The sequence below is a fragment of the Aphelocoma coerulescens genome, chromosome 28, assembly GCF_041296385.1.
Source record: "Aphelocoma coerulescens isolate FSJ_1873_10779 chromosome 28, UR_Acoe_1.0, whole genome shotgun sequence".
NCBI classification, from domain to species: Eukaryota; Metazoa; Chordata; class Aves; order Passeriformes; family Corvidae; genus Aphelocoma; species Aphelocoma coerulescens.
Window position 1 is genome coordinate 6,774,711 of NC_091041.1, and position 27,205 is coordinate 6,801,915.

Below are 27,205 nucleotides of genomic sequence, written 5' to 3' on the forward strand. Positions count from 1 at the left end.
GCGGTCACTCGCCTACGCCCGCGCGTCGTCCGGTTGGGGACTGCACACTCCGGTATCCGCCGTCGGCCGCGACGGGCGGGCAAGGGACGAGCGCCGCGGGCACAGAGTGTGGGGAGAGGTGGAGGGCGCGGGGTTGCTGTGACTCAAGACCCGGGGATGCTGGTCCCGACCTGAGACGCGCCGAGCTCGGGCCGGAGAGGCACGGGTCAGCCGGGCTCCGCCGTGTTCCCTGGGCTCCGCCACTTCCCGGGATCCCCGGATACCGCCGTGTCCCGGGATCCACGCTCGTCCCGACCCACCCCGTCGGGGCCGCCACGGCCGCCAGGGGGCGCGGGGCGCTGCCGCGCTGCACCATGGGATCTGTAGTCCGGCGCGGCGGGACTCGCGCTCCCGGCGTGCCGCGCGCTGGCGCGTGCGCGGTGCCGCGCGGCGCGCGTGGGCCGGGGATGTCGCTGCTGCGGCTGCGGGCGGTGCTGAGGGGCCTGGGCAGGCTGAGGGGGCCCGGTGAGCGGGAACGGGGACCGGGGCGGACACGGAGGGACCGGCGGGACACGCAGGGGCCTTGGCGCCACGGAGGAACCAGGGGGGCATGGAGGGACGGGCGGGGACACGAGGAGACCAGGACACGCCCCGAGTGTGGGGACGGAGCTGGCCCGGGACGTCCCACGATTCTGTGCATTCTCTGGGACACACCTGGAGGCTGGAAGGGTCTTTTTTGCGTCGTGAGCACCCCTCGGATGGAGTCGGTACTGTGGGAAGTGCTGGGGTGTTATTAGTCCCCAGAGGGCTGACAGGGGCGCTCTGGGTCCCGTGCCGGCCCTGGGATAGTGCCCGCATGCTCTGGGGGTTTTGGGGTGCTGCCACCCCCTTCACAGCGCTGGGGTTTGTGGTGTCCCTGGGGTCATGGTGCTTCTGAGTCTATGGATCCAGGGGGTGAGGTGTGTCCCTGTCCCTCCTGCCCTCCTGTGCTGCTGCTGGAGCAGCTGAGCTGAGAAGCGTTCCTCGCTCGATCTGTCCCCACTGTGTCCAGCCGGGGCTGTGGGGCAGAGTGGGGGTCAGGAAGTGCTCGAGGGAGCGAAGCTTTCTCTGATCCCCATTGCGTTCTTCTGTGGCAGTGATCCCGTGGAGAATCATCAGGAGCTACTCCTCTGCCAGTACCAAGGAGAAGGAAAACAGAAATGGCACTTGTGAGAGGACAGAGCTGCTGGAAGGTGAGAGCTGGGAGAGCTGCAGTGAGCAGACAGCAGTCAGACCAGCCTGAGCTGTTGCTTTTTCTCTGGCAGTGACACTGCTGGGTTCCTGGGATGCTGGGGTGGGCCCCAGCTTGCCGGTAGATCTCAGAGAGACAGGGGTTGGTATCTCTGTCTGGGAGCAGGGCTGGGCAAGGAGGGGTGAAGTTCTTGTGTGAACCCTTTTTTTCTGACCATGATCCTGGTACTTCCAGAGTGAGGACAGGACAGTGCTTCTGCTGTGCCTTGCGTCCTATCATCTTTTTGTTTCCCACTAGTGCTCAAAGCTCGAGCAAAGCAGCTCCAAGGCAGTAACGTCCCAGAGGTGATGGTCAACAAAGTGGAACTGGCCCCACTGGACAATGACAAGTACCAGGAGGCTGTGGCTCCTAGCCCCAAGGAGAAGCCCCCCATTCCCAGGGCACGGGATGATGGCCTGGCCCAGTCCAGCACCTGGGCCAAAAAGTTGCAGAAGGAGATGTACATCCGACAGCTGAAGGTGGAGCAAAAATTGCCCAGTGCTGCCTCCCAGCTGGCTCTGGAGGGCCAGGTCAAGCTAGAGGTCGAGGCAGAGGCCAGAGCCAAAGCAAAAATCATGAACAGCCCAAAGATCCCAATGACGAAAGCAGCCGCTGCCTGGAGCCAGAGCTCCGGTGGCCCCCACAGCAAGCCCAGGGTAGTGGAAGCGAAGGAAGGTGTGCAGCTGAAGAGGCCTCAGAGGATGCCAAGGGACAAGAATAACCAGCAGGTCCTGCAGCAGACCATCCAGTCCAACCTGGAGTGCTTCCTGTTCCTGCAGCAGCCGGAGCAGGCCGAGCGGTACCTCCTGCTGTGCCACAGCTCTCCCGTGAAGAGGAAGGTGCTGGACATTGGTGCCTACAACACTGTGATGCGCATCTGGGCCAGGAAGGTACCGAGCCGTGGGTGCTCTGGGTGGGAGAGGGGCTGGCTCGTGAGGAAGAGCCTCCAGCTGGTTTTACCTGTGGGTGTCACACCTGCCTTCAGCACGTGTTCAAGCTGTGCTTCGGCCGGGGGGGGGGGGGGGGGGGGGACGGAGCTGGCATGAGGCCACAGATCTATGTGAGGTGGCTTTGAGGGGAAAAAGGGAATGGGGGAAGGGCAGGGTAGACGTGCCTAAATCTGAACAGGAGCAGAGGGGCGTGGAGCTGTGATTTTGGGGCTGTTGGTGGCAGTTTGCACAGCCTCCTTCCGTTCTCACCTGCAGGGCTGCTTGAATCGCATCGACCGATTGTTTTCCATGCTGGAGCCCGCCGGCCTCCGGCCCAACTTGGATTCTTATGCAGTGGCCCTGGAGTGCATGGGCCGGAACCAGTCGCCTCCCAAAGCCATCTGGAGGTAACGCCTGCCTCAGGTGCTGCTGAGCAGCAGCTCCACATCCTGTGCTTGGAGAACTGGGAGATGCAGCAGGTCGAGGTTAGGAAGAGCTGCCCCTGCTGTGTGCCCACTTGGATGCTCTGACCCACTTCTCATGGCCAGATTTTGGGGTGGGCAGAGCTCCCACAGCACCCTTCCTGCCACCCCCAGCTGCTGGGGAGTTTGTCTGAGATCGTGCAGGGAGAGGAGATGTGGGAGGTGAGAACAGGCACTGCTCCCCCCATAGCTGAGCTGGGAGAGCCCCTCTCCAGTCAGGGACTCCTTGGTTCCTCACCTGTCACAGGCATCTCGCTCCTCTGGCTTCTCCATTGCTGCCTGCTGGGAATGGCTTGGCTCCTCTGTTTGTTTTTGTGGCACTTCTGTGGAGTTTGCCCTTTTTGGCGGGCTCAGTCACATAGCTGATTCCTGCAGGGCTCTTCAGAGGAGTGTGGTCAGGAGGTTCAGGTGGATTTCATGGAGCATAATGGACAGGAAAGTGTCAGTGCAGGGACTGAAGCGGGGAGCTGAAGGAGCCCTGTAAGTTCCCACAGGCTGGGCCTAGGGGCAGTGCCTGGGGCTGGAGGCACATCCTCCTCTCCAGAGGATGGAAAACTTCTGAAGCACTAGTGCTGAACCTTAGGGATTTTTCACTGGCCTCTCCATCCTTTGGCTGCCAAAAAGTTCTAGATGCCTTCAAGGGAATTCAGTCTTCAGTCAGCTGACTCTGAGTGGGCTGGCAGTGACTGTCCTGGATGGTGTGGGAGCTGTGTCAGTGCAGCACAGGCTGTGGGGCTGCCTGCGGGCAGCTTGGTCCTGCAGTGGCCTCTCTGCCCAGGCAGCTCTGCAGCCGTGTGGGCAGAGGGATGGACACCTGATCCCTGTAACCTGAGGCGGGCGACCTTGTGGGGCAAGCTGTGCTGAGGCAGCTCCTGCTCCAGCAGCTTCTGTACAACATGCTCAGGCCCTTGGGGAAGATCAAGCCTGTCCTGTCTGCCCCTCCTCAGATACCTGCAGCATCTGAACAGCAATGGCTTCCACGTGGATGAGCTCTTCCAAAAGTGCCTGTTTGAGGCAGATGAGAAGGAGATGGTGCTGTGGGCCATTAGGACTGTCCAGCCCAACTACCAGCTGCCTCCTCCACCCAGCCCCCAGATCTGCAAGTCTTCTCTGCTTCAGGACTTCTATTCCAGAGTAAGCCACAGCACTCAGGGAGGTGTTGAAGCTGGCCAGGTGGTTTTCACAGGTGTTCTCAGCTACAGCCCAGGGGAGGGCTGAAGGGGAAGAATCTTTTAGCCTGATCTCTGCTCAGTATCCCACACAAATCATCAAATGAATGATGTTACCAGCAGCCTTACAGAGGAACAGCAAAGCAGAGGGCTGCAGGGGGCTGGAGATGGCCTCCATGCACTGGAGGGAGTGCTTGGGGAGCTGCTTGGCCACAACACAGGAGCAGAGCAGTCTCTGGGGTTTGCCTGCCAGAGAGCTCTGGACCCAGAAGTCCCAGCAAGATGCTTTCAGCCCAGACTTGTACCACAAGCCTCTTGCAGGGAAGCTGGGAGATTGAGCACGGCTTCTCTTCCTCCCACTTTGGGCACTGACTGCCTCTCTCTCATTGCAGGAGACGATGGTGCCATACCCCAAGCTGGACTTCTCCGTGAAGGAGTTGGAGGAGTGCTTCCAGCAGCAGCTGGAGATGGAGCTGAAGAACACCATAACCATTGAGTCAGTGGAGGCAGCCAAGCCCCTGACCCCGCAGGCTGTCAAAGCGGTAAAGCTCTGGGGGCAGGGGGGCCATTGCAGCCCTCAGGACCTGTGGGTGAGAGCTGGGGCTCTGTGAGCTAAAGAGGGGGCAGCTCATGCTGACTAGCTCTCTTCCTTCCTTTTCCATGCAGCGTGAGCTGCTGGCCACCCTCCGCTCCCAGTGGCACAATGCCATCCTCCAGGCCCTGCAGAATTCCAAGCGCAGCATGGCCAGGCCCAAGAAGCTGTCCAAGTACAGCGTCCTCTACCCCTACCTGTGCCTGCTGCCAGATGAGGAGTATGTGGAGATCATGCTGCAGGTAAGAGCCTGCCCTGCCCTCACAGGAGTGGGGCTGGACCATCAACCATGGGGCTGTCACAGAGCACTAATGTCCCACTTGAGCCAGCAGGGTTGGAGCTTCCTGAGAGTTTTACCAGGTTATTAGGTGCAGGCTGTGTGCTCCCTGTGCAGAGCAGCCAAAGAAATCCTGCTCTGTCCTGGTTGTGTTTCCTTTCTCACCATCTGTTCAGCGTCATGGAAATCAGCACCTTCCTGTGCTCCCTGCACAGCAGTTTTAACTCCCGCTTTGTCTCTCTGCTGTGTCTCTCTATTCCTCCTTCTTAAGACCCTCTTTGCCTTCCCCTTTCCCAGGTCCTCAATGATCTGTCTCCACAAGGTGAGTCCCTGGCAATCCTGGCCAGAGAACTGGGCTCCAAGGTCTATGACAGGTACATCATCCAGAGGAAGCTGCGCAGCTGCCAGCTGGAGAAGGTGCAGGAGATCTATGAGAAGTACATCCAGCTGCTGGCAAAGGACAGCCAGGTAGGAGCCCTTGGAGCCAGGTGTCCCATGCAGGAAAGCTCTGGGCTTTGCAGGGCAGGAGGGGAGAAAGGGGCCCAGGCCACTGCCCTGGGCACGTCAAGGACCGTGTGAGCAGGTTGTTCCCAGAGCTGAGTGCACATGGGGGCAGGCAGGTCTGCAATCTGGGCAGGAGGGGCAGGATGCTGTGGGAACAGGGTGTCAGCACTGGGATGTGGCAAGAGGAAGGACTTCACAGTGCCACTGTTCCCATTCTCACTGTTGGGCTCACCCCAGCCTCCCCAGCCCTCCTTCCCCAAACACTCCCGTCAGGGAGGACCTCATGGGGACACAAAGATAGGAGAGTCCTTTTCAGAGCCACATCTCAGGCAGATAGATCCCATCCAACAAACCCCCTGGGAGCAGCATGGCTGGCCTCTCCAGCTGACCCCATTTTCTCCTTCCACCTCCCAGCCTAAACAGTACTTGCCACGGGAATACTGGGAGAAGCTGGTGGCAGAAGCAGGTTTTGGGCCCTCCCTTAACTTGAAGAACTGCAGCTGGCCGTGTGTGCTCCTCATGCGCTTGGGCATGCACATGCTGGAGCTCCTGGTGAAGTCAGTCAAGGTGCCCAGGAACATCCTCAATCGTCGCCTGGAGTCTAGGCCTATCCCTGTCCTCTACCACGTCTACTCCTTCTACAGCAACTGGCAGGTGAGCCTCATCCTGGGGCCTCTGGGGCTGTGCAGGATACCCCTTCCTCAAAATCAGACCCATGCCAGGCCCTTTTCTGTTCTTGCTGCTGTTCCTGCTGAGGGATGATTTGAGGAGCCCTTGGTTCTGTGTGGGTGCTCTCCTTACTTGGCATGATCCTTATGGAATGGCTGACTGACTGCAGGTTCTTCCACACTCCAGCCCTAATCCTCTACTGCTGATTCTCCTCTCCAGGTTGGGCTAATAAAGCCCCATCCCATCTTCTCCCAGCTTGTGGCGAACGCTGCAGAGACCACGCTGACCTTCAACTCCTCTGCCATGCCCATGCTGTGCCCCCCAGTGCCCTGGACCTCCCCCCGTTTTGGCGCCTTTGTCCTCAATGACACCAAGCTGATGCGCTTCATGGATGAGACCATCCACCACCAGCTGCTCCTGGAGCAGTGTCCCCTCGTGAACCTCCACCCCGTGCTGGATGCCCTGAACCAACTGGGCAACTGCGCCTGGAAGATCAACCAGCCGGTGCTGGATATTATCATCTCCATCTTCAACGACAAAGGGGACGAGAAGCTGGACATCCCACCTCCCCTCTCTGAGGCTCCCAAGCCTCCCACTGCTCCTGGCCATTCCTCAACCTGGAGCAAGTCCCTCAAGCACGAGCTGTTCCTGTGTAAGAAGAAGACTGCAGAGATGCACAGCCTGCGGATGGACGCGCTCTACAAGCTCTCCATCGCCAACTACGTCAGGGACAAGGTGTTCTGGTTCCCTCACAACATGGACTTCCGTGGCAGGACTTACCCATGCCCGCCCTATTTCAACCACCTGGGGAACGATGTCACCCGGGCCATCCTGCTGTTCGCAGAGGGAAGGCCACTGGGGCCCAGGGGACTTGACTGGCTGAAGATCCACCTCATCAACCTGACGGGGCTGAAGAAGAAGAACGCCTTGCAGGAGCGGCTGGAGTATGCCAATGAAATCATGGAGGACATCCTGGACTCAGCTGACCACCCGCTCATGGTACGTGGGAGCTTCTAGGAAGTGAAATAAAATGGAAATCACAATCGATTTTGAAACAAAAACATTTTGAAAGATATGCTTTTGAGAGGTAAAAAGGGAACAAAGCAATGCAGAGATTCCTAAATGACACGTTCCTGTCTGAAAATATGGCGAAGTACTAGGGAAGTGGAGGCATGGTGGGAGGAGGTGCTGTGCCCAGCGTATCCCAGGTGCTCAGGGGCTCCTGCCTGTGATTTGAGGGGCACAAGAGCACTGCCTGCTCCTACCAGCCTGTGCTTTCTCATTCCCAGGGCAGGAAGTGGTGGATGGACACCGATGAGCCCTGGCAAACCTTGGCATGCTGTATGGAAATCGCCAAAGCCTCGAGGTCCCCAGATCCAGCAGCCTACATCTCTCACTTCCCAGTTCACCAGGTGGGAGCGCGGCAGATCCGCACAGCCTGCGTGAGGCTCAGCGGGGCAGGAAAGGAGCATCCAGGTCTCCAGTGCTGCAATCTCTGCTCCACGTGGCTGGGTTTTCTTAGGAATGGGAATGCAGTGTTGGGCATCTTGGCATGAGAACTCCGGTGATTTGCTGCTGCCTGCAGCCATCCATGAGCCGGTACAGCCAAGGGCTGCCTCGCTTCCCTTGGCTCAAGCAGAGCCCAGCTGGGAGATTGCTGGCAGCTGCTGCAGGGTGAGAGCCAGGCCAGTCTCACCTTCTGCAGCCACAGGATCAGGACTGGAAGTTGGCCCAGCATGGCAACACCTGGCTGACTGGAGTGCTCAGAGCTGTGCTTTGGGGGCCTTTGCTCCACTCCTGCTCCAAGGCTGAAGCCAAGCAGCTCTGCAGGAGCCAATATGGGAGGTCTGGAACTCTGATGAAGGGCACGGGGACAGAGGTGGCTTTCCCCCATGTTCAGTGCCCTGTCACCTTGTGCCCTGTCCCTGCTCAGGTGCTGCTCAGCTTCCTGAAGGCACCTGTCCTCCCTGGCTGTACGGGGACATGGCTGATAGTGGCTGTGGGTGAGGGGTGGCTGCTCCTTTCTCTTATGAGATCAAGCGGCCATGACTGAGTGGGGAGGGCAGCAGTTGTTCTGCCAGTAGCGATGGTCTGGAATATGCATGAGACAGTCAGGACTGATATTTTGATGACAACAAAAGGTCAAGAGAGCAGCTGGGGGTGTGTGGAGGGTGCAGCTAATGAAATATCAGCAAGGACTTCTTCTGGAGGGTACCCGAGTCTTGTTCTGCCTGAGTCATCAGCGCTCAATTAACGGAGCCGTCAGGTCCTGGCGCTGCCTTTCCGCACTGCAGGGATTGGGGAGAGGGTGCAGGAGAAAGGGAGCCCTGTCTGAGGGACCTGACAGTCCTGGGGTATCTGTGGCTCCCTGTGAGCAGGGAGAGCCTGAGCACAGGGGGCCAAGAAAGGCAGCACATCTGGGACAAACATTGCTGCCAGTGCGGTCTGGGGAGCACCAGGATCTTCATGCACCCTCAGTCAGGTCCTGCCTGTCTCACCTCAGCTGCTCTTAGTTCCAGGAGGGCTGCAAGGACAACTGCTGTGGCAGATGCTCACTGTGCCTCTGATGCAGCTTTGGGAAGTCTGAGTGGGAGCTGGTTTCTCTCAGAGGGATGTTTTCATCCGCTGGCAGTGCAGCTGGCTGGAGCTGCAGAGCCAGCTGGGGCTTCCTGAGGGATCTTTGGCTTGGCCTGTCTTTTCCTGCCTCTGATCCCACTGCTGAGGTCGTTCTAACTGCTGGCTCTTGGGGCTGCTTTTAGCATCCCAGACATATTCAATGTTTTCCTGATTTTCTGGTTTTCAGTGTTTCCACAGAGCTCTGATGTCTTTGGAAACCCACAGAGGTGATGATGTGAGGTTTCTGATTTTAAACCTCACAGGTCGCAGTAGTTAGGGATGGATGCAGGCAGGAAACCTGGCCAGAAGGAAAATGGTTACTGCTGGGAGATGGTCACTGCTCTGAAGGTGGGGGGGGGGGAATAATGACCACCTGAGCCCAGGGTACCTGTGCATAGGGAGGGGGTGGATGAGCAGGGCAGTGTCCACACCCTAACTCCTTGCTTCCCCCGTGCTCTTCCTGCAGGATGGCTCCTGCAATGGGCTGCAGCACTATGCAGCGCTTGGCCGGGACCTCAGCGGCGCTGCCTCCGTCAACCTGGTACCCTGTGGGCTCCCTCAGGATGTCTACAGTGCAGTGGCCCAGCAGGTGAGTCACAGTGGGGACACACGGGGTCCTTTTGGACCTGCCTCTTCCTCTTGGTGTGCACAAGGTGACTCCCACTCCCAAGGAGAAAGGTGGGGATGAGTGTGCAGACAGCTGGGAAGGCATGAGCTGGTCAGAGACAGGGACCCTCTGTCCCTGAGTGGGATCTGACTGGAAATCTGTCCTCACAGAGGTGGCTGTGAGAAATCCCCTGGGATTTCTGCTGTCCTCACTTCTCCTGAAGCCTGGGAGAACTAGGCTGGAGAGGTGGAAGAGAGCAGAGTGTGCTCCTCCTCCCTTGGTCACAGCCTGGCCCGTGGGTTATGAGATTTTTCTTGAACTGAGTAGGAGGGAGCGGGGAGAGATTCAACCTTGGTCCTGCTACAAAGTCTTTGGTTTCTTTGGCGAGACGTGATGTGAAATTTGCCACTGGGAGAGTGCTGAGCCCTGCCAGACTCACTCAGCTGCCATTGGACCCTGGCTCTCCAGTCTGGGTCTCGGCAGATTTTCTCCAGGCAGCACCACACCAGGGAGCAGGAAGAGTTCATGGGGGTGCAGGGCTTGCTCAGGTATCACTGGGGGGCAGAGGCAGGAGAACCCAAGTTCTGAGCTATAGTCAAGCTGTGTCCTTGTCCCAGCTGGCACCACCCAGCTGCCAAAGGGACAGTGCCAAGGCAGCAAGGAAGGCTCTGCAGGCACAGTTATCCATGCTGGATCCCTTCAGCAGGTGCCTTCTGTTATCCAGGGTGGTGAAAATGGGCTGCAGGGATTCTGATGGGAGCTCAGGCCAGGCAGTGCACAGCTGGGACAGTCCCACAGGCCACCAGCCACAGAGGTGCTCAAGCCAGCATGGCTCATGCTGAGACTGACTCAGGGGCACCCTCCTCAGGTGGAGGAGTTTCGGAAGAAGGATGCTGAGCGGGGGCTGAAGATCGCCCAGGTGCTGGAGGGCTTCATCAGCCGCAAGGTGGTGAAGCAGACGGTGATGACGGTGGTGTATGGGGTCACTCGCTACGGCGGCCGCCTGCAGATAGAGAAACGCCTCAAGGAGATCGAGGAGTTCCCCGAGGTAGCATTCCTGTGTGTCCCCCTCCCTGCATCCTGTCACTTTCCTCTATGTCTTTGGCTGTCCCTTTGCCTGACCCATCACTCTGCCTCTGGTCTGTGCCAGGAGTACTTGTGGGAAGCATCTCATTACCTGGTGAAGCAGGTGTTCAACAGCATCAAGGAGATGTTCTCAGCGACTCGAAATATCCAGGTAAGGAGCCTGTTGCCCCTTGCTTCCACATGAGTTTCTTTCCCTGGTCCACTCATGCAAAGACAAGGGGGTGCTCCATGGGGAGAGATGGTTCTCCTGGCTCCTGGCCCAGAGAGGATCCTCCTGCCTCAGCCCAGAGGTGTGGGATTGTGCCAAACTCCCCAGTAAGCGCTGGACTGTCACAGTCTGTGGCAGGAGTGAGGGTGGCCTGTGCTGGGAGGGGATGGGGTCTCCCAGCTCCACACTGACTCCAGCTGCTTTCTCCCCTCTTCTGAAGAACTGGCTGACAGAGAGCGCCAAGCTCATCGCCCAGTCGGGCCGGACGGTGGAGTGGGTCACACCGCTGGGGCTCCCCATCATACAGCCCTACTATCGCTCCAGGTCCACTGTGGTGAGTGTCCAGTATGAGGTCTCCTGACCCACTCTCCCTGTGCCATGGTGGGAGCAGGGAAGAGACAGCTGGGCTAGAGCCCAGCAGGTTGGCATCACCGGTGGGTGAGCCTGCAGAGCAGGTAGGATCCCTGTGCACAGGCACATCCTCCAGCCTCATGGCTCCCTGCAGAGCCTGGAGTGTGTGGGTGGGCTGGTGAGGAAGCTCTGCGGCTCCGTCCCACTCAGGCAGCTGGGGCATGGGCCGTTCCCTGCTCTGAGAGCCTCCTCAGGGCTCCTGTGACTCAGTCTTGCTGCTGTTGTCTCCCACGTGCTGCTGTGCTGACTCACAGTCCCCCAGCCCAGCTCCAGCAGCCCTTCTCAGGCCAATTCACCCTGCGAGGGCGAAGGGGTTCAGATGCCTGCCTGCACCCTCAGGAGGGAAGCTGGGCAAGGTGTCACTGGGCAGTGGCAGCTGCCGTGGTGCTGGGACACCCTGGAAAGGCACAGGCCCCTCTCCAGAAGAGTGGGGCAGTGCCCAGCCCCCGTGCTGCCTGGCAGTGCAGGGTGACAGCTGTTCCCCTCTCTCCCCGCAGCTGAATTGTGGCATGCAGCGCTTGAGTGTGAAAAACTCCAACAGCAGCCAGTAAGTACAAAACCATGGCCTACACTGCACCCCTGCTGACCCCAGCCTATGCTCTGGGGACAAGGCCTTCCCATCAGGGAAGCTGTCAAGGAGTTCCAGAGCTCCCATTGTCTCCCTGAGCTGCAGAAAGCTGGACAGAGCAGCAGGGCCTTGGAGCCCTCCAGGGCAGACCCCTCACCCCCAGGCTGGGGTGGCACTGCCTCTGTGCCAGTGCTGTCATCTTTGGCCCCTGAAATGCCCCAGCTCCTCTGTGCCCTGCTTTGTCCTGCAGGAAACCTGACACTGTGAAGCAGAAGAATGCCTTTCCCCCCAACTTCATCCACTCTCTGGACTCCACACACATGATGCTCACAGCACTGCACTGCCTCAGGTAGGGAGTGGGCAGCTGGGCTCTCACCTGGCTCTTCCCTGGCTCAGGACTCTTCTGGGAGAACATTGCTGGGGCAAGGCATCACATGGGACCGTGGGGTCCCTGGTGGGTGGGCATTTGGGGTTCCTGGCAGAGAAGGAAGAGGAGGTGGCAGGGCAGGGACAGGGAGATCCCAGGACTGGCCACCTCCCTCTGAAGACCTGCCATGCGGGGAGTCCCCCTCCTTATGTGGTCCCTGCTCCTGTCCCAGCCAGAGGTTCTACGTGGGGTGGGTCCATTGCTCAGAGAGGGTCTCAGCACTGCTTCATGGCACCTTTGCCTCCTCCCAGGAAGGGCCTGACTTTCGTCTCAGTCCACGATTGCTACTGGACTCACGCGCTCACCGTGGATGTCATGAACCAGGTAAAAGTGTCCTCCTGGCTCCCTTGTGAGCAAGATCTTGCTGATCTTTGCTCTGGGCCCATGCCAGGCCTCGCCTCCCCTCGGCTTTTCTCCATAGGCTGATTGATTCACCCGGGTGAAGTGAACCTGGGATGTTTGCTGGCGGTCGTAGCTGATTTTCTGGTGCCCCATCTCCTCCCACTCTGCAGGGAGCATGTGGGGGAGAATCTGTGGAAATGGGCACTAAACACAGCCTTGGCAGAGCTGGTGCCCCTGCCCTGCCCTGGGTCGTCCTTGTGCTAATGAGGGTCACATTATAATGTACTAATAATGTGCTAACCCTAACCCTCTGCTTCACACCTCACCAGGCTGACTCCCTTCACCCTTGTCTGGCAGCCCCCCCTTCCCACTCCTGCTGCTTCCCCTGCCCCCCACCTCTGACCTGTCACTGGGGGAAGGAGGGAAAACACCTGCTAAGCTGCACCTCGCTGTTGTCTCCCTGGGTCAGGTCTGTCGGCAGCAGTTTGTGGCTCTGCACAGCGAGAAGATTCTGCAGGATCTGTCTGAGTTCATGCTGGAGAAGTACTGCAGGTATTCCTGACCTGTTGGTTCCCCCCCCCACCTCCCAGAGGTCATGTCCAGGTGCTCACAGGTTCTGTCACCTGCCTGGGGGTTGCTCTGGGGGGAAGCTGTCCTTCCTTCTTGCCTGACACCCAAGTCACGTTCAACAGCTGTGTAAAAACCAAGGGCTCTGCCCCTCCTTGCTGCAGAACCAAGGAGGGTTTGGCAGCCTTAGGGCCTGCCCTGGGCTGCTGAGGCTAGGCTCCTGCTCTTGCTCTGGGGTATATGGTCTGTTTTGGAAGAGCTGAATCCCATTGTCAGGGGCTGCACTGGGGAGCAGAGGAGGGTGTGCCTGGTTCCAGATACCCTGTGTTCATTTGCTTCCTTCTAGTTCATCCAGCTCCAGCACAGAGCCCATAGCCCATTGGCAGAAGAGACTGATGGAGCAGCTGTTGAATGTTCCCAGGACAGGTAGGAGCACGGGACAGGAACATGCAGAGCTCAGGAACATTTTGGAGACAAGGGGAATGAGATGGAGTGGCCACCAAAACCACCAAAAGACACAAAGCCAGAGCTGTCTGCTAGGATCAGGTTTCCCCTCCTGTGCTGGGCAGAGCAGTCCAGCACGTCCACATTCCCCTGTAGCATCCCTGTGAGTGGTCCCTGCCATCCTCACTGCGTCCCTGGGATTTCCCCAGGATGACCCAGCTCTTCCCATCCTGCTCTTGTTCCGCTCCCATCTGTTTCCAACCATGAGCATTTGCTTGGAGATGGGAGTGAGGGACTCGGCATGGTAATTGCCAGGATCTAGATTATATACATGCAATGGGATTAAGGCAATTAGTTTAACTCCTCCTAATCCCTCAGCCCTGTGTCTGCCAGGCCATCTGGCTCTGCCTGACCTCTGTGTGGAGTGGCTCAGTGCTCCGTGGGCAGCACAGTCCAGGGGCAGGGATCCTTCGTACCCTGAGGCCACTTCTCTCCCCTTGTCCATCCCCACCCTGCTCTCCTCTGATCTCTCCTTCACTCCCCTCAGGTGAATTCAACCTGAAACAGGTTATGGATTCCACCTATTTCTTCAGCTGAGCCCCGGCAGCCCACAGGGTCCTGGGATACCTCTGGACCTCCAGCTATGGTGGGCACTGGCCCACGATGCTCTTCTGTCCCACATCTCATGGGGAAGGAGGTGCAGCTTCCAGCCCAGCAAGAGCCCTGCCCCACTCTGAGGTGCTGGGGCAAACTGACACTGCTGGAGCAGCTGGTGGGGGACAAGAGCTCTGCACTGTTTGCTGTCACTGTCTGTCCAGCATAGGGAGAGGGCACCAAGCCCCAGGGAGGGCTGCATCTCTGGGCTGGGGGCAAAGGGCTGTGACAGTAGACAGGATGGCTCCCCTCAGCCCTCACCCCAGTGCTCTGAGCACTATCCTTTGCCTGTCCTGGGATGCTGTCCCTCTCCTTCCCTCTCCACCAGCAGGGCTTCGACCTGGAGGGGCAGGCAACTGACCTGGACACAGCAGGAGCCCCGGCCCTGCTCTCGGCCACAGGGCAGGTGCTGCTCTGTGCCCTGCTCCAGCTCTGGGCACTGTCCCCCCTCTTCATAGCGCAGCCTCTGCAGCTCTTGACTCTCATTTCCAGGGATTGGTTTTGCAGCTGCTCGCTGGGGCTCAGACAGGGAAAACCACTAACTTGGGGGTCAACATGTAAATACTGTAAATAAAATGTTTTTTTGAAATACTAGATGAGACCTGTGTCCTCCCTGAAGTCTTTGCCTGAAGCCTGTGGGGTGCCTGGGCTCTTGCCTCACCTTGCCAGGGGAACAGGGAGGTGGGACTGCTGCCTCCCAGCCTGGCCCTGTTCTGCTGACTGGTCGGGCTTCGGTTACTCACAGGGGTGTCACATTCTGAAAATGCTTTTGTAGCAGAAACATGGAATTGTGCCAGTGCAGCCACAGCAGGAACTGGACTTTCACAGGGGCCAGCTGCAGCTTTTCCAGCCAGGAGTCTCCCATTCTCACTGCACTGTGGCTTCCCAGCCCTCCTCTCCGCAGGGCTGGTGCTGGAGACGGTTGACACCTTGCAACTGGAGCTGTGGTTGGCCCAGTTCTTGGCTGTGCCCTATAACCACAGGCTCACAGTCAGCCTGCACCCAGCTTCTTCCTGGCTGCTGCTGGAGCGAGTGAAAAGCTGCTGGCAGAGGCTTTTCACCTTGTGGCTTTCCTGGCAAGGGAGGCAGCTCTTCAAAGGACAAAGCTGCATCCCACAGTCCGAGCTGGGGCTGTGCCCAGTGTTCCGGCTCCCGGGGCTGGGCACAAGGAGCAGGAGGCACGGTGGGGAGGGACGGTGGTGAAGAAACAGAGCCGGAGTCGTGCGTAGCTCTGTCAGCTGCTGACGTTTATTGCACAGGATGGGCTGAATGGGAAGGTGGACGCTTGGAGTGGGGCCCTGTCCCTCCGGCTGCTCGGCCGCAGGGTGCCGGGGCTGGCACGGGCCCCGCGCTCGCGGTACATTCAATGTGGAAGGCTCCAGAGTGCGAGGCAGCGAGGCACACGTGCACACACACACACACCTGCACACGCACCCACACACGCATGCACACGCAACACACACACAGGCACCTGGTACACTCGGTGGGTGCCTTCCCCAGCCCCAGGGCTCGGGTTCCAGCGCCTGCCTCCGTCCTAGCGCTGCCTACGGGGACACAGGGCCGTGCTCACCCCCAGCCCCGGAGTGGGGGACAGTGTGCTCGTGGGTGCTTACAAGCCTCGGGGCGACCATCCCTCAGACCCCTCCCAACTTACCTCCAGTCCTGGACCGTCACCCCTCGCCTTGGGTCTGTGGGAGGGGCGCAGGGACACGCGCGGCGCCGGGGCTGCGCCGACAGCCCCGGGGAGGTGTCCTGCGGGTCACACACAGGGATGTGTTCAGGTCATAGATATCATACACAGAGTTGGTCATGGCGAGGATGCAGCTGTGGCTTCTATGGGCAGCCGGGGAGGCCATGGGGGCAGCGGGGCTTCGCCGCGGGGAGTGGGCGACAGGGTCAGACTTTGGTCGGAGACGACACACCCGGGGGCTCAGCCCAGTGACCCCGCGGTGGCGGGGGGGGGAGGGGGGCACAGTAGCCCCAGGCCCACCCTCGCAGCTGCCCCGCTCTGCAGCGGGTGGCAGGAGGGACCGGGAAGCGGGGCTGGCGCCGTGCCGGGGAGCGGCAGCCGGTGGTGCGGCCGTGGCCCTCACCCGGCGGCGCAGGGCGGACGCGAGGTGAGCTGGGCCCCCCCCGCCGCCGCCCCTCCGGCGCGCGTGTCCCCGTGCCTGGCGCGGAGGTCACAAGTTGGAAGACAGCCTGGACTTGGCCGGGTCCGTGTCGGGCGTGCTGGACGCCGAATCCTTGCGGGCCGCCGCCGAGTCCTGCGGCAGGGCGGGCGGCGGTGTCAGCCCCGAGCCCGTGGGCGCCGGGTGGGCCGTGGCCCCCCGTGAGGCTGCCTGGCCGCGCAGCCCGGCCGGAGGGCCAGGGCCCGGCGAGGCGGCGGCCGGGCCCCCACCGATGGAGGTGCTGGACTCGCGGGCAGAGGCCGGGGGGCTCTGGGTGCTGCCGGCCGCCAGCCCGTGGGGCAGCGAGGGCTGCGAGGCCGAGAGGGGCCGCGAATCCTGGCTGAGGCTGCTGGTGTGCAGCGCCTGTGTGCTCTTGTGGGCGGCCAGGCGCTGGGGCGAGCTGGGCGCTGGCTGCTGGCTGAGGGACAGCTGGGAGCCCAGCGGCCCTGGGGCACCTCCGTAGGCGAACGTCCGGCTGGCCAGCGGGCTTTGGGATGGCGGGCTGGCCGCGGCCGCGGCGAAGGCGCTGGTGGAGGCGGGCAGGGCCGTGGGCTGCGCCGGGTCCTGCGAGGGCGAGGGGTTGGCGTGGGGCACGGGGGGCTGCGGCTGCGGCGGGGGGCTCTGCTGCAGCAGGACAGGGGACACGGCGAAGGGGCTGGGCACGGCCTGGGTGTACTGCAAGCGGCGCATCATGCGGGGCGAGCCCAGCGCCATGGAGCCCACCAGCGGGCTGGCCATCTGCGGGCAGAAGCTCATGGCGACCGCTTGCTGGAGGGTGGCAATGGCAGAGGTGACCTGGGGCTGGACGGGGCTGTACATGGCCGTGTGCTGCTGTAGCTCCGCCTGCTGCACCATCTCCCGGTCGTACTTGACAATCTCCTGGATGATCTCATTCTCCTGGTTGTTGAAGACACCTGAGTTGAGGTCGTGCTGCACTTTGTGGAGCAGGATCGAGTTCTTCTTCCCTATAGAGAGAAGGCCGGGAGAGGAAGCACTGTGAGACCCTGTACTGGGGCTATGCTGGGCTCCCATGCCAACCACAGCTGCCTCCTTCGCCAAGACACCCCCTCTCCCCCTCCAGGCCCCACTCTGTGTCCTACCGATGCGGTCGAGACGGTCAATGGCCACAGTCTCAAAGGCCCGTCTCATCATGGGGTACTCCTCCAGCACCTCGTTGAAGTTGTCCACTGAGAGTGAGTAGAGGCGGCAGTAGGTATCTGCACGGACACTGGCCGTGCGCCGGCCACGGGTCAGCAAGCAGATCTCTGGGGGAAAAACGCCAGGGCCAAGGTGAGAACACCACCGTCGAGGACAAAACAGGGCAGGCCAAGAGCAGGGTGTGAGAACCACAGGTCTCCCAGTGCCTCTCACAGACCCAGGGAGGGGACCCAGGTGCAGTCCTGCCAGTGCTCACCCCCAAAGTAGGAACCATCAGAGAGTTTCATCTCCTTGTTGCCCTTGGTGAGGATGCTGACCACCCCATGCTGGATGAAGTACATCTTCTTGCCGATGGTGCCCTCCCGGATTATGTAGTCTCCCGGCTGGAACACCTCAAACTTCAGCTTGGTGAGCATTGCTGTGACGAAGTTGGGGTCAGCGTTGGCAAACAGCGGCATCGAGGCCACCAGCTTGCGGCAGTTGAAGTTCACGATTTCCTGTGGGGAAGTGGGTGAGCCCAGGAAGCCGGGACATGCTTCCCCAGGGACATGCTCCCCAGCCCAGATGGTCTTAGGGACACTCTGGCACACAGATTGTGCCTGGACACGTTCCCATGCAGAGCTGCAAAGCTGCAGCAAGACGTGTTTGACCCCAGGCATGTGCATGGCAAGAGCTGGTGGGACCCACAGCAGGGAGCAGGGGATCCCTTCCCTTGGCAAGGGGGGCAATTCCCATCCTCATAGCAGCATCCTCCTCCCAGCTCTCCAGCCCTCACCTCACGCAGGGGCTCGTTGAGCTCCCCCAGGATGCTGTCCTCATCAAACATCTTGCCCTGGTAGCGATGCTCGTAGTAGTCGTGGATCTTCTGGCGGAAGTCAGCGGGCAGCTTGTGGAAGGACATGTACTGCTCCACCTGCTTGTACTGTGGGGAGACGTGGTGTCAGCTGGGACCCTCCACCCACATCACCACTCCATGGGGCTGGTCCCACTCCATCACCCCACCCCTGCTCCTGATCAGGAACCCCCACCCCACCTGGCTGCAGCTCCAGGAGGGGACAAAGCTGTGGGCCCTATCCAGCCCAGTCCTACCTTCTCCTGGTACTGACGCCGGGAGGAGTCCAGTGACTGGATGAGGGCGGTGGCATGGCCGATGAACATGGCGTAGCAGGTGGCCCCCACGATCATGCTCAGCATGGTCAGCCAGATGTCCGTCATGCTCTCGGGCGCCTGCTTCCCGTAGCCAATGCAGAGCATGTGGCTCATGGACTTGAAGAGGGCGAAGGAGTACAGCTCACTCCAGGAGTCGTTCTGCAGTGACAGGGACAACAGCTCATGCACACGTGTGTGAGTTTGTGTGAGCATCACTCGAGGGCCCAGCGCCCTGGCTCACACCTGGCCACAGTCCCAGTTCTCTCCCAGCAATAGGAATTTGTTGAAAAGCAAACTTTTCAAACTCCCCTGGCAAAGTAGGCAGGGAAGGAGAAGGGTGGGACAGGCAGGGGAGGAAGAGGAGGAAGCCAGGAGGAACAGAGCACAGAAGGAAATTTGATGGAAGAGGATGAGACAGACAGGGGAAAAGGGCCATTTGCAGGAGGCTGCAGGGCTGAGAGGGAGCAATTAGAAACAGGGGCCATTATTTATTAATAGCAGCTTTGTGGCTAATGAGCAGGAGAGGGCGGCAGGGGATGGGGCCAAGAGCCCCACGTCAGCATATTCCTCCCACCCAGATCAATCCACTGCTCCAGGTCCTGTGAGACCTCACCAGGGCTGCGGCAGCATCCGGTGCCTGGTGCTCTGTGCACTGTGGGGCACCACAGCCCTGGCCCATGGGGGATGGCATCTCCTGGGGCTGGAGGATGGAGGACGGATGCCCCGGGCAGCAGGCAGGAGCACGGTGTGGGGCAGAGGGAACTCACCACCATCCCGTTGATGGAGACCCAGCAGTTCTGGGGGAAATCCTGCAGCATGGGCACCAGGAACTGGAGGCAGCCATCCCAGTGGCAGAGAAGCAGCATCATCCCAATGAGGTTGATGATCCTCATCACTGCGCTGGCCAGGTCGTAGGTCATGTGGAAGATCTGTGGGTGGGTGGGATGGCAGGAGGTGAGCATGGGGACTGTCCCCCACTGCCCAGCCCTGCTCAGGGCACCGACCTGAATGGCCTTAGCTGGAAGAGGCTCCCGTGGCTGGCCTGGCTCCGGCCCCGAGGTGGCTGTGCTCCACCTGCCTATTTATAGCCGGTGGGTGCCGCCACGCTGCCGCCCGGGAAGCACTAATGGCTGTGAGCCTTGATGAGGATCAGGGAGAGACAAATACTGTGGGCACGGAGGAGTGAGCAGGGCAGCTCCCAGGGCACTGAGTGCAGGGTGATGATCAGAGCCACACAGCAAAGCTGAGCGTGTCCCCTCCAAGCAGGGTGGACTCTGTCTCCTGCACTGGGGGGTAGGGGTCCTGCTGTCCTCCCTGGTGCCCCCCAAGCTCCTGGTAGGGCAGGGAGCCAGAGGGGAGCGAGGCAGGAAGCGCTGAGCTGAGCAGGGGGACAGGGTCCTACTGCACTGGATTGTCGCCAGCATGTTCCAGCCATGCTGGCACCCATGGTGGGTGCTGTTTCACAGCTCAGGGATTCTCCAAACCCTCCAGGGAGGGTCACAGGCACCCACCAGACCCACAAACAGGCCCACAGATCCTCTCCACCCTGCCATTTTTCCAGGGAACCACTGTGCTCACAGGGCCCCTCCAGCTCCCCCTCTCTCCAGCCATCCAGCTGCTGCCAGAGGGTCCCAGAGCAGGTCCTCACCTCCTCCCACTGGTGGATGTAGCGGATGAGCCGGGAGAGGCGGAGGAGCCGCAGGAGGCTGAGGATTTTGGTGAATCGGACAATGCGGAGGGCACGGGCTGTTTTATAGACCTCCGAGTCTATGCCCTTCTCCACAATGAGGAAAACATAGTCCACAGGGATGGAGGAGACAAAGTCTACCACAAACCAGGTCTTGAGGTACTTCTTCTTGATCTTCTCAGGGTCCAGGATGATTTCTGTGTTGTCCTCAATGACAATCCCTGTCCGGAAGTTCAGCACCAGGTCCATCAGGAAGAAGGTGTCAGAGACCACATTGAACACGATCCAGGGGGCCGTGGTCTCCTCCTTGAAGAAGGTGATGCCCACGGGAATGATGATCAGGTTGCCCACCATGAAGAGCAGCATCGTGAAGTCCCAGTAAAATCTGGGGAGTGAGAAGATGGAGGGGGGTGTCACCAGCACCCCAGAGTCCCCCCTAAGCCAAGGGGACCCGGCCACCACGCCCTGCCCTAAGGGACCTGTGCCGCTGGTGTCAGTGAGGTGTCAGTCTAATGCCACCTCAGCCACAGGAACCCCTTCCTTTCCCCAGAGACTACATCCTGCTCCCTGCTCTCCAAACTGCCCCCAGGATGATCCTGCAGCCAGCAGAGCCCCTGACTGGGGCAGAGAATGAGGCTGAGGGCTTCTGCTGGTCTGATTTGGCCCATGGCAGCAGGTCCTGGGGGAGGGGAGAATGATGGCACCAAGCACCGGAGGGGGACGCACTCCAGCCGAGCTGCCCAGGGGCATCCCGTGGCCTGGGGACCCCCAAACGACAGGCAGCGCTCAAGGTCGTGGGTGGAGTCAGTACCCGAGAGCCTTGAGAGAAGCCCCCCTCTTTCTGCGCTCCCAGAGTGGGGACACAAGGGCAGGGGACAGTCCCCGGGGATAGCCAGGGCCACCTCGCCCCGGCGCTTCCCTGGGCCAGGCTGGGGTCGCGGTTTGGGGGGTGCCAGGGCGGGGTCTGCCCGTCGGCCCCGCAGCGCGGGCGCGGTGGAAGGAGCCGCCGCGGCTCCGGTGCAGCGGAGCACGTACGGCTGCAGCTGGCGACGGCAGCGCCCGCAACACCGGCCAGACGCGCGGGCGGTGGGGGGGGGTGGGCGACCGCCTCCGCCCCTGGCCCTGCCTGGGCTGCGCTGCTCCTCCGCCCCTCCTGCCTCACGCCATCCTTCTCCCCTTTCTCCTCGTCCCCCTCTCGCGGGCCAGCGATGACCTTTCTGAGCATCTGCAAGGTCGCAGCAGCTCTGTCACGGCAGGATGGCGCGGAGGCCACCTCGGCCCTGCCTCCCCTGGCCGGGGGCGGGAGGGGGGGGGAATCCTCCTCAGTGCCACGTGCACAGACACGCAGGACCCTCGCCCACGCATTTCCGCTCAGCCCACCCTGGGAGCTGCAGGGTGATGGGCGGGGGGTGCCATGGCCACGCTGTGCCCCGGGCACGCTGTGCCCTGGGGTGGGGGGGACGAGGAGGAGACCCCCACGCACACAGGAAGGGGTGATGGGCCAGGTCCCCCCCCACTGCGCAGAATAGCGCAGGACCAGAAGGAACTGAGCATCCCAGCTCCTGACCTTTCTCCAATGACACCTTCCTCATGTGAGACATTGCCATGGCAACCGTGAGTGATGTCACTGCTGCAAAACGATGACTTCACGCCAGGGCGGTCCCCAGGGTACCCTCGTCAGAGGAGCTGTGGTCCCCCTGCACCCCTACACCGAGCTCCAGCTGCTGGCACCAAACAGGCCCAGCTGGACCCCCGGGCTCCCACGCACGGCACAACCTCCCAGGGATGCCAAAATCAGCAGAGCCACTGTGGGGCTGGATCTGTCCCTAAACCCCCTGGCAGCTCCTGCTCAGACTGACCCCGCTGCGCTGCGTGGGTCCCACAGGGGCATTAGCCATGCAAAGCTGCGAAGAGCAAAGATTAAATAACCATGCCAGCTGGGCAAAACTCCCCTCTGGCTCCAATCCCTCTGCAATCTGGCTGAGCCAGGGCTGAATTTGGCCTGTGGAGAAAGATAAACTGCTCCTGATCCCCCACTGCACACAACTGACCCTGTGCAATGCCCCCAGGGAGCAGCGTGCAATGCCAGTGCTTTCTTCCTTGGAAGGTTCATGTGCACAGAAAAAAGACCCAATCCAGGCTACTAAAAATATCTGAAAACAAATTAATCAGGATCCTCGACACCCCTCCCTCGCTTCTGACCCAATTGTATGACAGCAATGATGACAGGAGATGCCCAAACCCCTGCGAGCGGCAGCTGCCACCTTCCCGCTCCATCACCCGCCCAACGCCTGGCACAGCAGTGCTGGTCTGAGGTCCTGGGCAAGATAAGAGTAGGGTCCAAGCCCTAGTGGGGGGCATCGCCCCCTAGTATGCCAGGGTGGTCCCTGCTTGACTCCACTGGCAGCACTGAGTTCCAGGGGTTGCCAGGGATGCTCCAGCCAGTCCCAGCTGTGCTGATCCCATCGGACAGGCACCCGGCTGGACAGAACTCCTTGAGACCCCCCCTCTTCCCTGAGGTCTGAGCCCTTCAGCCCTGATGGGGCCCAGATGCAAACCAGGCTGCCTGGTGGGCAGGAGCAGCATGGGATCAGTGAAAGATCGGTGTGGGATTGGTGCAGGATTGGGGCAGGATCGGCACTTTGCAAACTCGCACTAAATACTCATATTCTAAAAGCGAGGTTGCTGTGAGAAGTGCGTTGTGGAGCCAATGGCAGAAGTTTGGCCAAGCTGCTAAGCAGTGACGGCCAATGCACCCCAGATCCCAGCACAGCCAGTTGTGATGAATGGCTGGTGCCCTCTCCCCTGGAAAAGCCTTTTACCCCAGGGGTGCCTGGGGAAGGGGGAATAAAGGCTTTGCAAACTGCTCAAGGACCCGAACTTGCACAGTCCCCCAAGTTGGTCACAGCATTTCCTCCCCATGAGCGGTGGCTTTCAGCACCTGACACTGCAGAGGGAGAGGCCCAGCTCCCCAACACCCTCACCACAGGGAATGGGAACACCGGGACCAGTGGCAATGCTGCCTCACACGTCGGGAGCAACAGCAGCTGGCGAGCCCAGTGCCTCTGCTCAGGAGCCCCTGTGGTGGCAGCATCCAGGCAGAGGGAAAGCCCCCGAAAGCATTTAACCCTGGATGAGGAAGGCTCTGGCCAAGCAACACCAGGGACATGTGCTCTGGATGCATCTTTGCCCCTGATTCACATGCAGGAATGGCTCTCGCAACAGAAAATCAGCAGCAGCCAGAACCTTCCACTCAGCTCCGACCCCGGTCCCAGCCCAGCCTTGTGGAAGGCTGGAGTAACCCTTGGGCAGCCCCTTGGTGGTCACAGGGTGATGGGCACTGCCACCACCTCCAAACCACCAGCTGCAGCTCCTGCAGCCCCCAAAGTGATGCCCCAGGGTTGGTGCAGAAACCCCAAAAGAAGCAATGAAGGAGTTGGCGCTGGCTTGGCTGTTCCTCCAGAGACCAGAAGGGGCAAAGCCGGTGACAACCATGGCCCAGCACCCAAAAGGAGGTGGCCCTGCTCCAGCACACACTTACAAGGTCTCTTTGATCAGATTCACAGCTCAGGATCTCACCAGCTGCCCTGATTGCTTCCTCATCATTCAATATTTATGTAAATAGCAACTTTGGTTCCTGGAGCAAATCTGCCCTAAATTGCATGTGAACAATGGCAGCACCATGGCTGTGAGGAGCCAGGATTGCTAAATGATGCCGATTATGAAATGATGTCACAGATGCAGATGGGTAATGATTCTCTCTTAAGATGGGAAATGGGTTTTGCAGGGCAAACACGACCAGGTCACGCTCCATTATCATTACTGGATAAATGCTTTCTTGATTATTTTAAGGCAGGACAATATGGGACAGATGCACTCATGTCCCCAGCGCGCACAGGCAGAGCGGGTTCCTCACGCCCGGCCTCGCGTGGGCCGATACTGTTCCTGTGCACAGTTGTGGAGCTGGAGGATGCCATGGCTCTGCCTGCAGCTCCTCCCCACTGGGCAGGGAACTCTCCTACGCCACTTCCAGCATCAAAACACAGGCAGCCACTCTGCCCCAATGGGTTTCAAGTCTCGATAGCAGTTCCAGGAGGATGAAGCCTGTGCAGGGCAGGACAGCCAGGGTGACTCACCAAGGTCACCCCAGCGCCCGCCTGCCCGCTGCAAGCACAGTCCAGGGAGTGATGCCGCTGCACTCTGGGGAATCCTCCAAGGCCTCAAGCCCACTGCAGGCTCACCGGAGGGAGAACCCCACTCTTGGCAGCACTTTGGGCTCTGCCAGTGGCGCCACGGCTCTGCCAGCTCAGAGGAGCGGGGCAGGCTCTGCCCCACTCCCAGCCTCCCCCCAGCATCCCACAGCTGCTGAGGGCAAGGAGGAGCACAAGTAGTGAGGAGGGGCCAAGTCCCCCAACTCAGCAGCCCCCAGGGTCCACCTGGCACCACCACCTCTGCTCTGTCACGGCAGGGACAGTGGAGCCCCCTCTGCCGTGGGACCGGTGGTGGCCGGGTGGTGTGGCCACTTCTCAGCCCAGGTCTGCAGCAGAACCCAGTGCCCAGCCAGCGAGATGAGGAGGGGACTCCACTGGGTTCCTACAGCAGGTTCCCAGGGTGGAAGGGCTCAGAACCCTGTGCGGGAAGTCAGCCCTGAGGGGAGGCCGAGGGCCTCCAACTGCTCCTCTGGAAGATGCCAGAGCGGCCCAGCAGCAGCACACGAGGGTGAAAGCAGGAGGTGAAGGTGCTGGTCCCTGCCCTGAGCCCATGGACACTTCCACCTGCCTCAGGGAGCCCCAGGCCATGGGGACCCATCAGTGTCAGCAGTGAACAGAACCTGAGATCCATCTCAGGGGCATCCCCCACTCAGGCACCCAGCAAACCCTCGCTTGAGCCGCCCCAAAACTCTCACCAGTACAGCAGCACAATGACTTGGGGCTGAGCCCCTCGGCCCCCCAGCCCCTGGTCAAAGGCTCCTCCAGCCCCTTTGAGGTCCCTGGACCAGGGTCCTGCCAGTCCTGGCTCACCAGCAACGCCAGCAGGGTCTCAGCTTCCCCATCCCTGCAAGATGCCACGCTGCCTGCCCCAGAGAGCGCAGCCATCCCTCCCGGTAGCTTTCACACGACTCGGGAAGCATTTGCCACTCTGGAGCTCGCCAGGGCTCAGGGGGTGGGAAGGAGATGGAGCTGCAGAGCGTTTCTCCTGGGTTTGTCATTCCTTGCCTGGCAGACACACAGACTGGATCTTGGGAACTCCGGTCCTCTCAGGAATGAGAAGAATCCCCCCCAAATCGGCTGAACCCCGGGGACAGAATTAGGCCTCCTTTGGGGGAGGGGGAGCCCTCACAACGCTCTGCCAGGCAGCGGCAAAGCACGTCCCCCTGCCCAGCCCCAGCTCTGCCCAGGGAGGGGGTCACCGAACCCCAGGGAGCTCCGGAGACAGAGCCAAGGCCCCGTGGGGCTTGGGAGCGCCAAGCCGGGCCGAACCTGCCGAGGGCCCGGGAAGGACAAGGGGACGAGGGGATGCCCTTGCCCAGGCACCGCGAGGGCTTCCGGCATCCCCGGAGCGGCGGCTGCTGCGCTGGGGAGGGGGATGCCTGGCTCGTCCCCTCCCGCGCCCGGCGGCGGCTCAAGGTGCCCTCGGCCCGGCCGCACCGGCGGCCCCGCTCCCCGGCCCGGCCCGATGCTCGGCCCCGTGGGATGCGGGATGAGGCCGAACCCCGCGGGTACCCCCGCACCTGAAGTCGCTGTAGGGGTGGATGATCCAGGCCCCCGCCGACTTGACGCGCTCCTGCTCCCGCTCCACCGCCTTCTGCGAGCCGAACATCCGCAGCGAGAACTTGTTGACGCCGGGCTGGAGCATCGCCCCGAACTGCCGCTGCATGAAGCTGGCCTGGCTCCCGCGGACCTCCTCGGCCGCATCTTCGCTCGCCCCCTCCTCGGCCGCCTTGGCCCCGCCGGGGGATGCGCCGCCACCGCCGCAGGAGAAGGAGACCTTGGGCTCGCGGGGCGGCTCCGGGCCGGGGCTGCGCGGCGGTTCCCCGCGACGGCACTCGCCGTTCGGGGACCCCTTCCCGCCGCGGCCCCGCGCCCGCCCCGTCGCCGTCGCCCCGCCGCGCTTGGCCGCATCGGCCGCCTCCTCCTCGGCCGCTGCCTCCCCGCCCGCCGCGCCGCGGCCCGCCCGCATCCTGCCGCCGCTGCCGCCGCCGAGGCCACCGGCGGCCGAGTGGCGCCCGCCGCCGCGGCGGGGGCGGGCCGGGGCGGGCTGGGGGCGGGCGGCGGGGCTGGGCCGGGGGCCGGGCGGCTCCGCAGCTCCCCCCGCCGGCGCAGCCCTCGCCGGTGGGACCGGCTACCGGGAGCGGCCACCGGGATGGGCCATCCGCCTTCCGCCCCGACGGCCCCGGACTCCGGCTGCGCAGTCCCCGCTGTGGTGTGGTGCGGGGCCGGCCGCTCTCCCCGCGGGGCTCTGCCGCCGCCAGCCCATCCGCCTCGCCGCCACCGTCTACCCCCGGGCCGGGGACGGACCCCATCGCCTCGCCAGATGCGGGAGCTTTGCCCTCTCACCTCCCCAGGGACCCACCCCTCCAGCCCCCTCTGAACCGAGCTGGCAGTAATGAGTATTTTAGACCAAACCACTACAAGGAGGAACCCCCCGAGGTATACCCGGGGATGGAGATCCCGGACCGGCGCCCCAGGACAAGGCCAGCACCCGAAGTTGGGTACCGGACACCCGCCAGCGGGGCCGATGCTCTGGGAACAGAGCATCGGGACCGTCACCTCCTGCCCTCTGCCCCGGGAACGGCATCGTCCGGCTGCGGCTCCCCCGGACTGCGAGGGGTCGGGGATCGCCGGAGTGAGCAGCCCGGGTGAGCCCCGAGCACCCCTGAGCAGCCGCGCACGAGGCCGGAGCCGCCCCATCCCGATCCCGTGGCTCTGGGCGAGACCCATCGGGTCACGGAGCCGCGTGGGCAGCGCGGCCGCGGCGGTGGCACCATCTGGTGCCACGGGACAGAAGCGCACCCGGAGCGCGGCCGCGGCGGAGCCAGCGCCGTGACCGGGGCGGGGACCAAGAGCCGCGGACCCTGCTCTGAGCCCCACGGCAGGAGACACCCCAAAAGTCGCGCTGCGGACCGCAGCGGCCGCGTTCTGCAGTGTCACGCCCCGGGCTTGGCACGGCTGCCTCCAGGAGCAGCCCAGTTCTCCAAACCAGCCCCTCAGCTGCCCCCAGCCAATGGAGACACTGACTCAG

General features: G+C 61.5%; 2 protein-coding genes across 5 annotated transcripts; one reads left to right on the top strand and one right to left on the bottom strand.

Moving 5' to 3' along the window:
• Positions 1-353: 353 nt before the first annotated feature.
• On the top strand, positions 354-14,400 carry POLRMT (RNA polymerase mitochondrial). Of its 4 annotated transcripts, none has more exons than XM_068997144.1 (21): positions 354-504; positions 1,116-1,211; positions 1,508-2,139; positions 2,455-2,585; positions 3,608-3,794; positions 4,222-4,371; positions 4,496-4,663; positions 4,996-5,166; positions 5,617-5,856; positions 6,091-6,870; positions 7,161-7,283; positions 8,954-9,076; positions 9,963-10,142; positions 10,245-10,331; positions 10,609-10,722; positions 11,297-11,346; positions 11,618-11,716; positions 12,046-12,118; positions 12,606-12,688; positions 13,050-13,129; positions 13,695-14,400. In XM_068997144.1, exons 1-21 carry the CDS (start codon positions 354-356, stop codon positions 13,742-13,744), a joined length of 3,768 nt encoding a protein of 1,255 aa, XP_068853245.1. In that variant the 3' UTR covers positions 13,745-14,400. The 4 variants fall into 4 exon arrangements, with proteins under 4 accessions (XP_068853245.1, XP_068853247.1, XP_068853246.1 ...); XM_068997146.1 differs by having other exon boundaries at positions 424-504; positions 2,029-2,139; XM_068997145.1 differs by having other exon boundaries at positions 430-504; positions 13,059-13,129.
• Positions 14,401-15,893: 1,493 nt separating this feature from the next.
• On the bottom strand, positions 15,894-26,158 carry HCN2 (hyperpolarization activated cyclic nucleotide gated potassium and sodium channel 2). The gene is made up of 8 exons (XM_068997328.1): positions 25,695-26,158; positions 19,925-20,348; positions 19,044-19,205; positions 18,217-18,435; positions 17,903-18,049; positions 17,384-17,624; positions 17,070-17,234; positions 15,894-16,934 (listed from the first exon to the last, which is right to left on the bottom strand). Exons 1-8 carry the CDS (start codon positions 26,141-26,143, stop codon positions 15,982-15,984), a joined length of 2,760 nt encoding a protein of 919 aa, XP_068853429.1. The 5' UTR covers positions 26,144-26,158; the 3' UTR covers positions 15,894-15,981.
• Between the last annotated feature and the right edge of the window lie 1,047 nt (positions 26,159-27,205).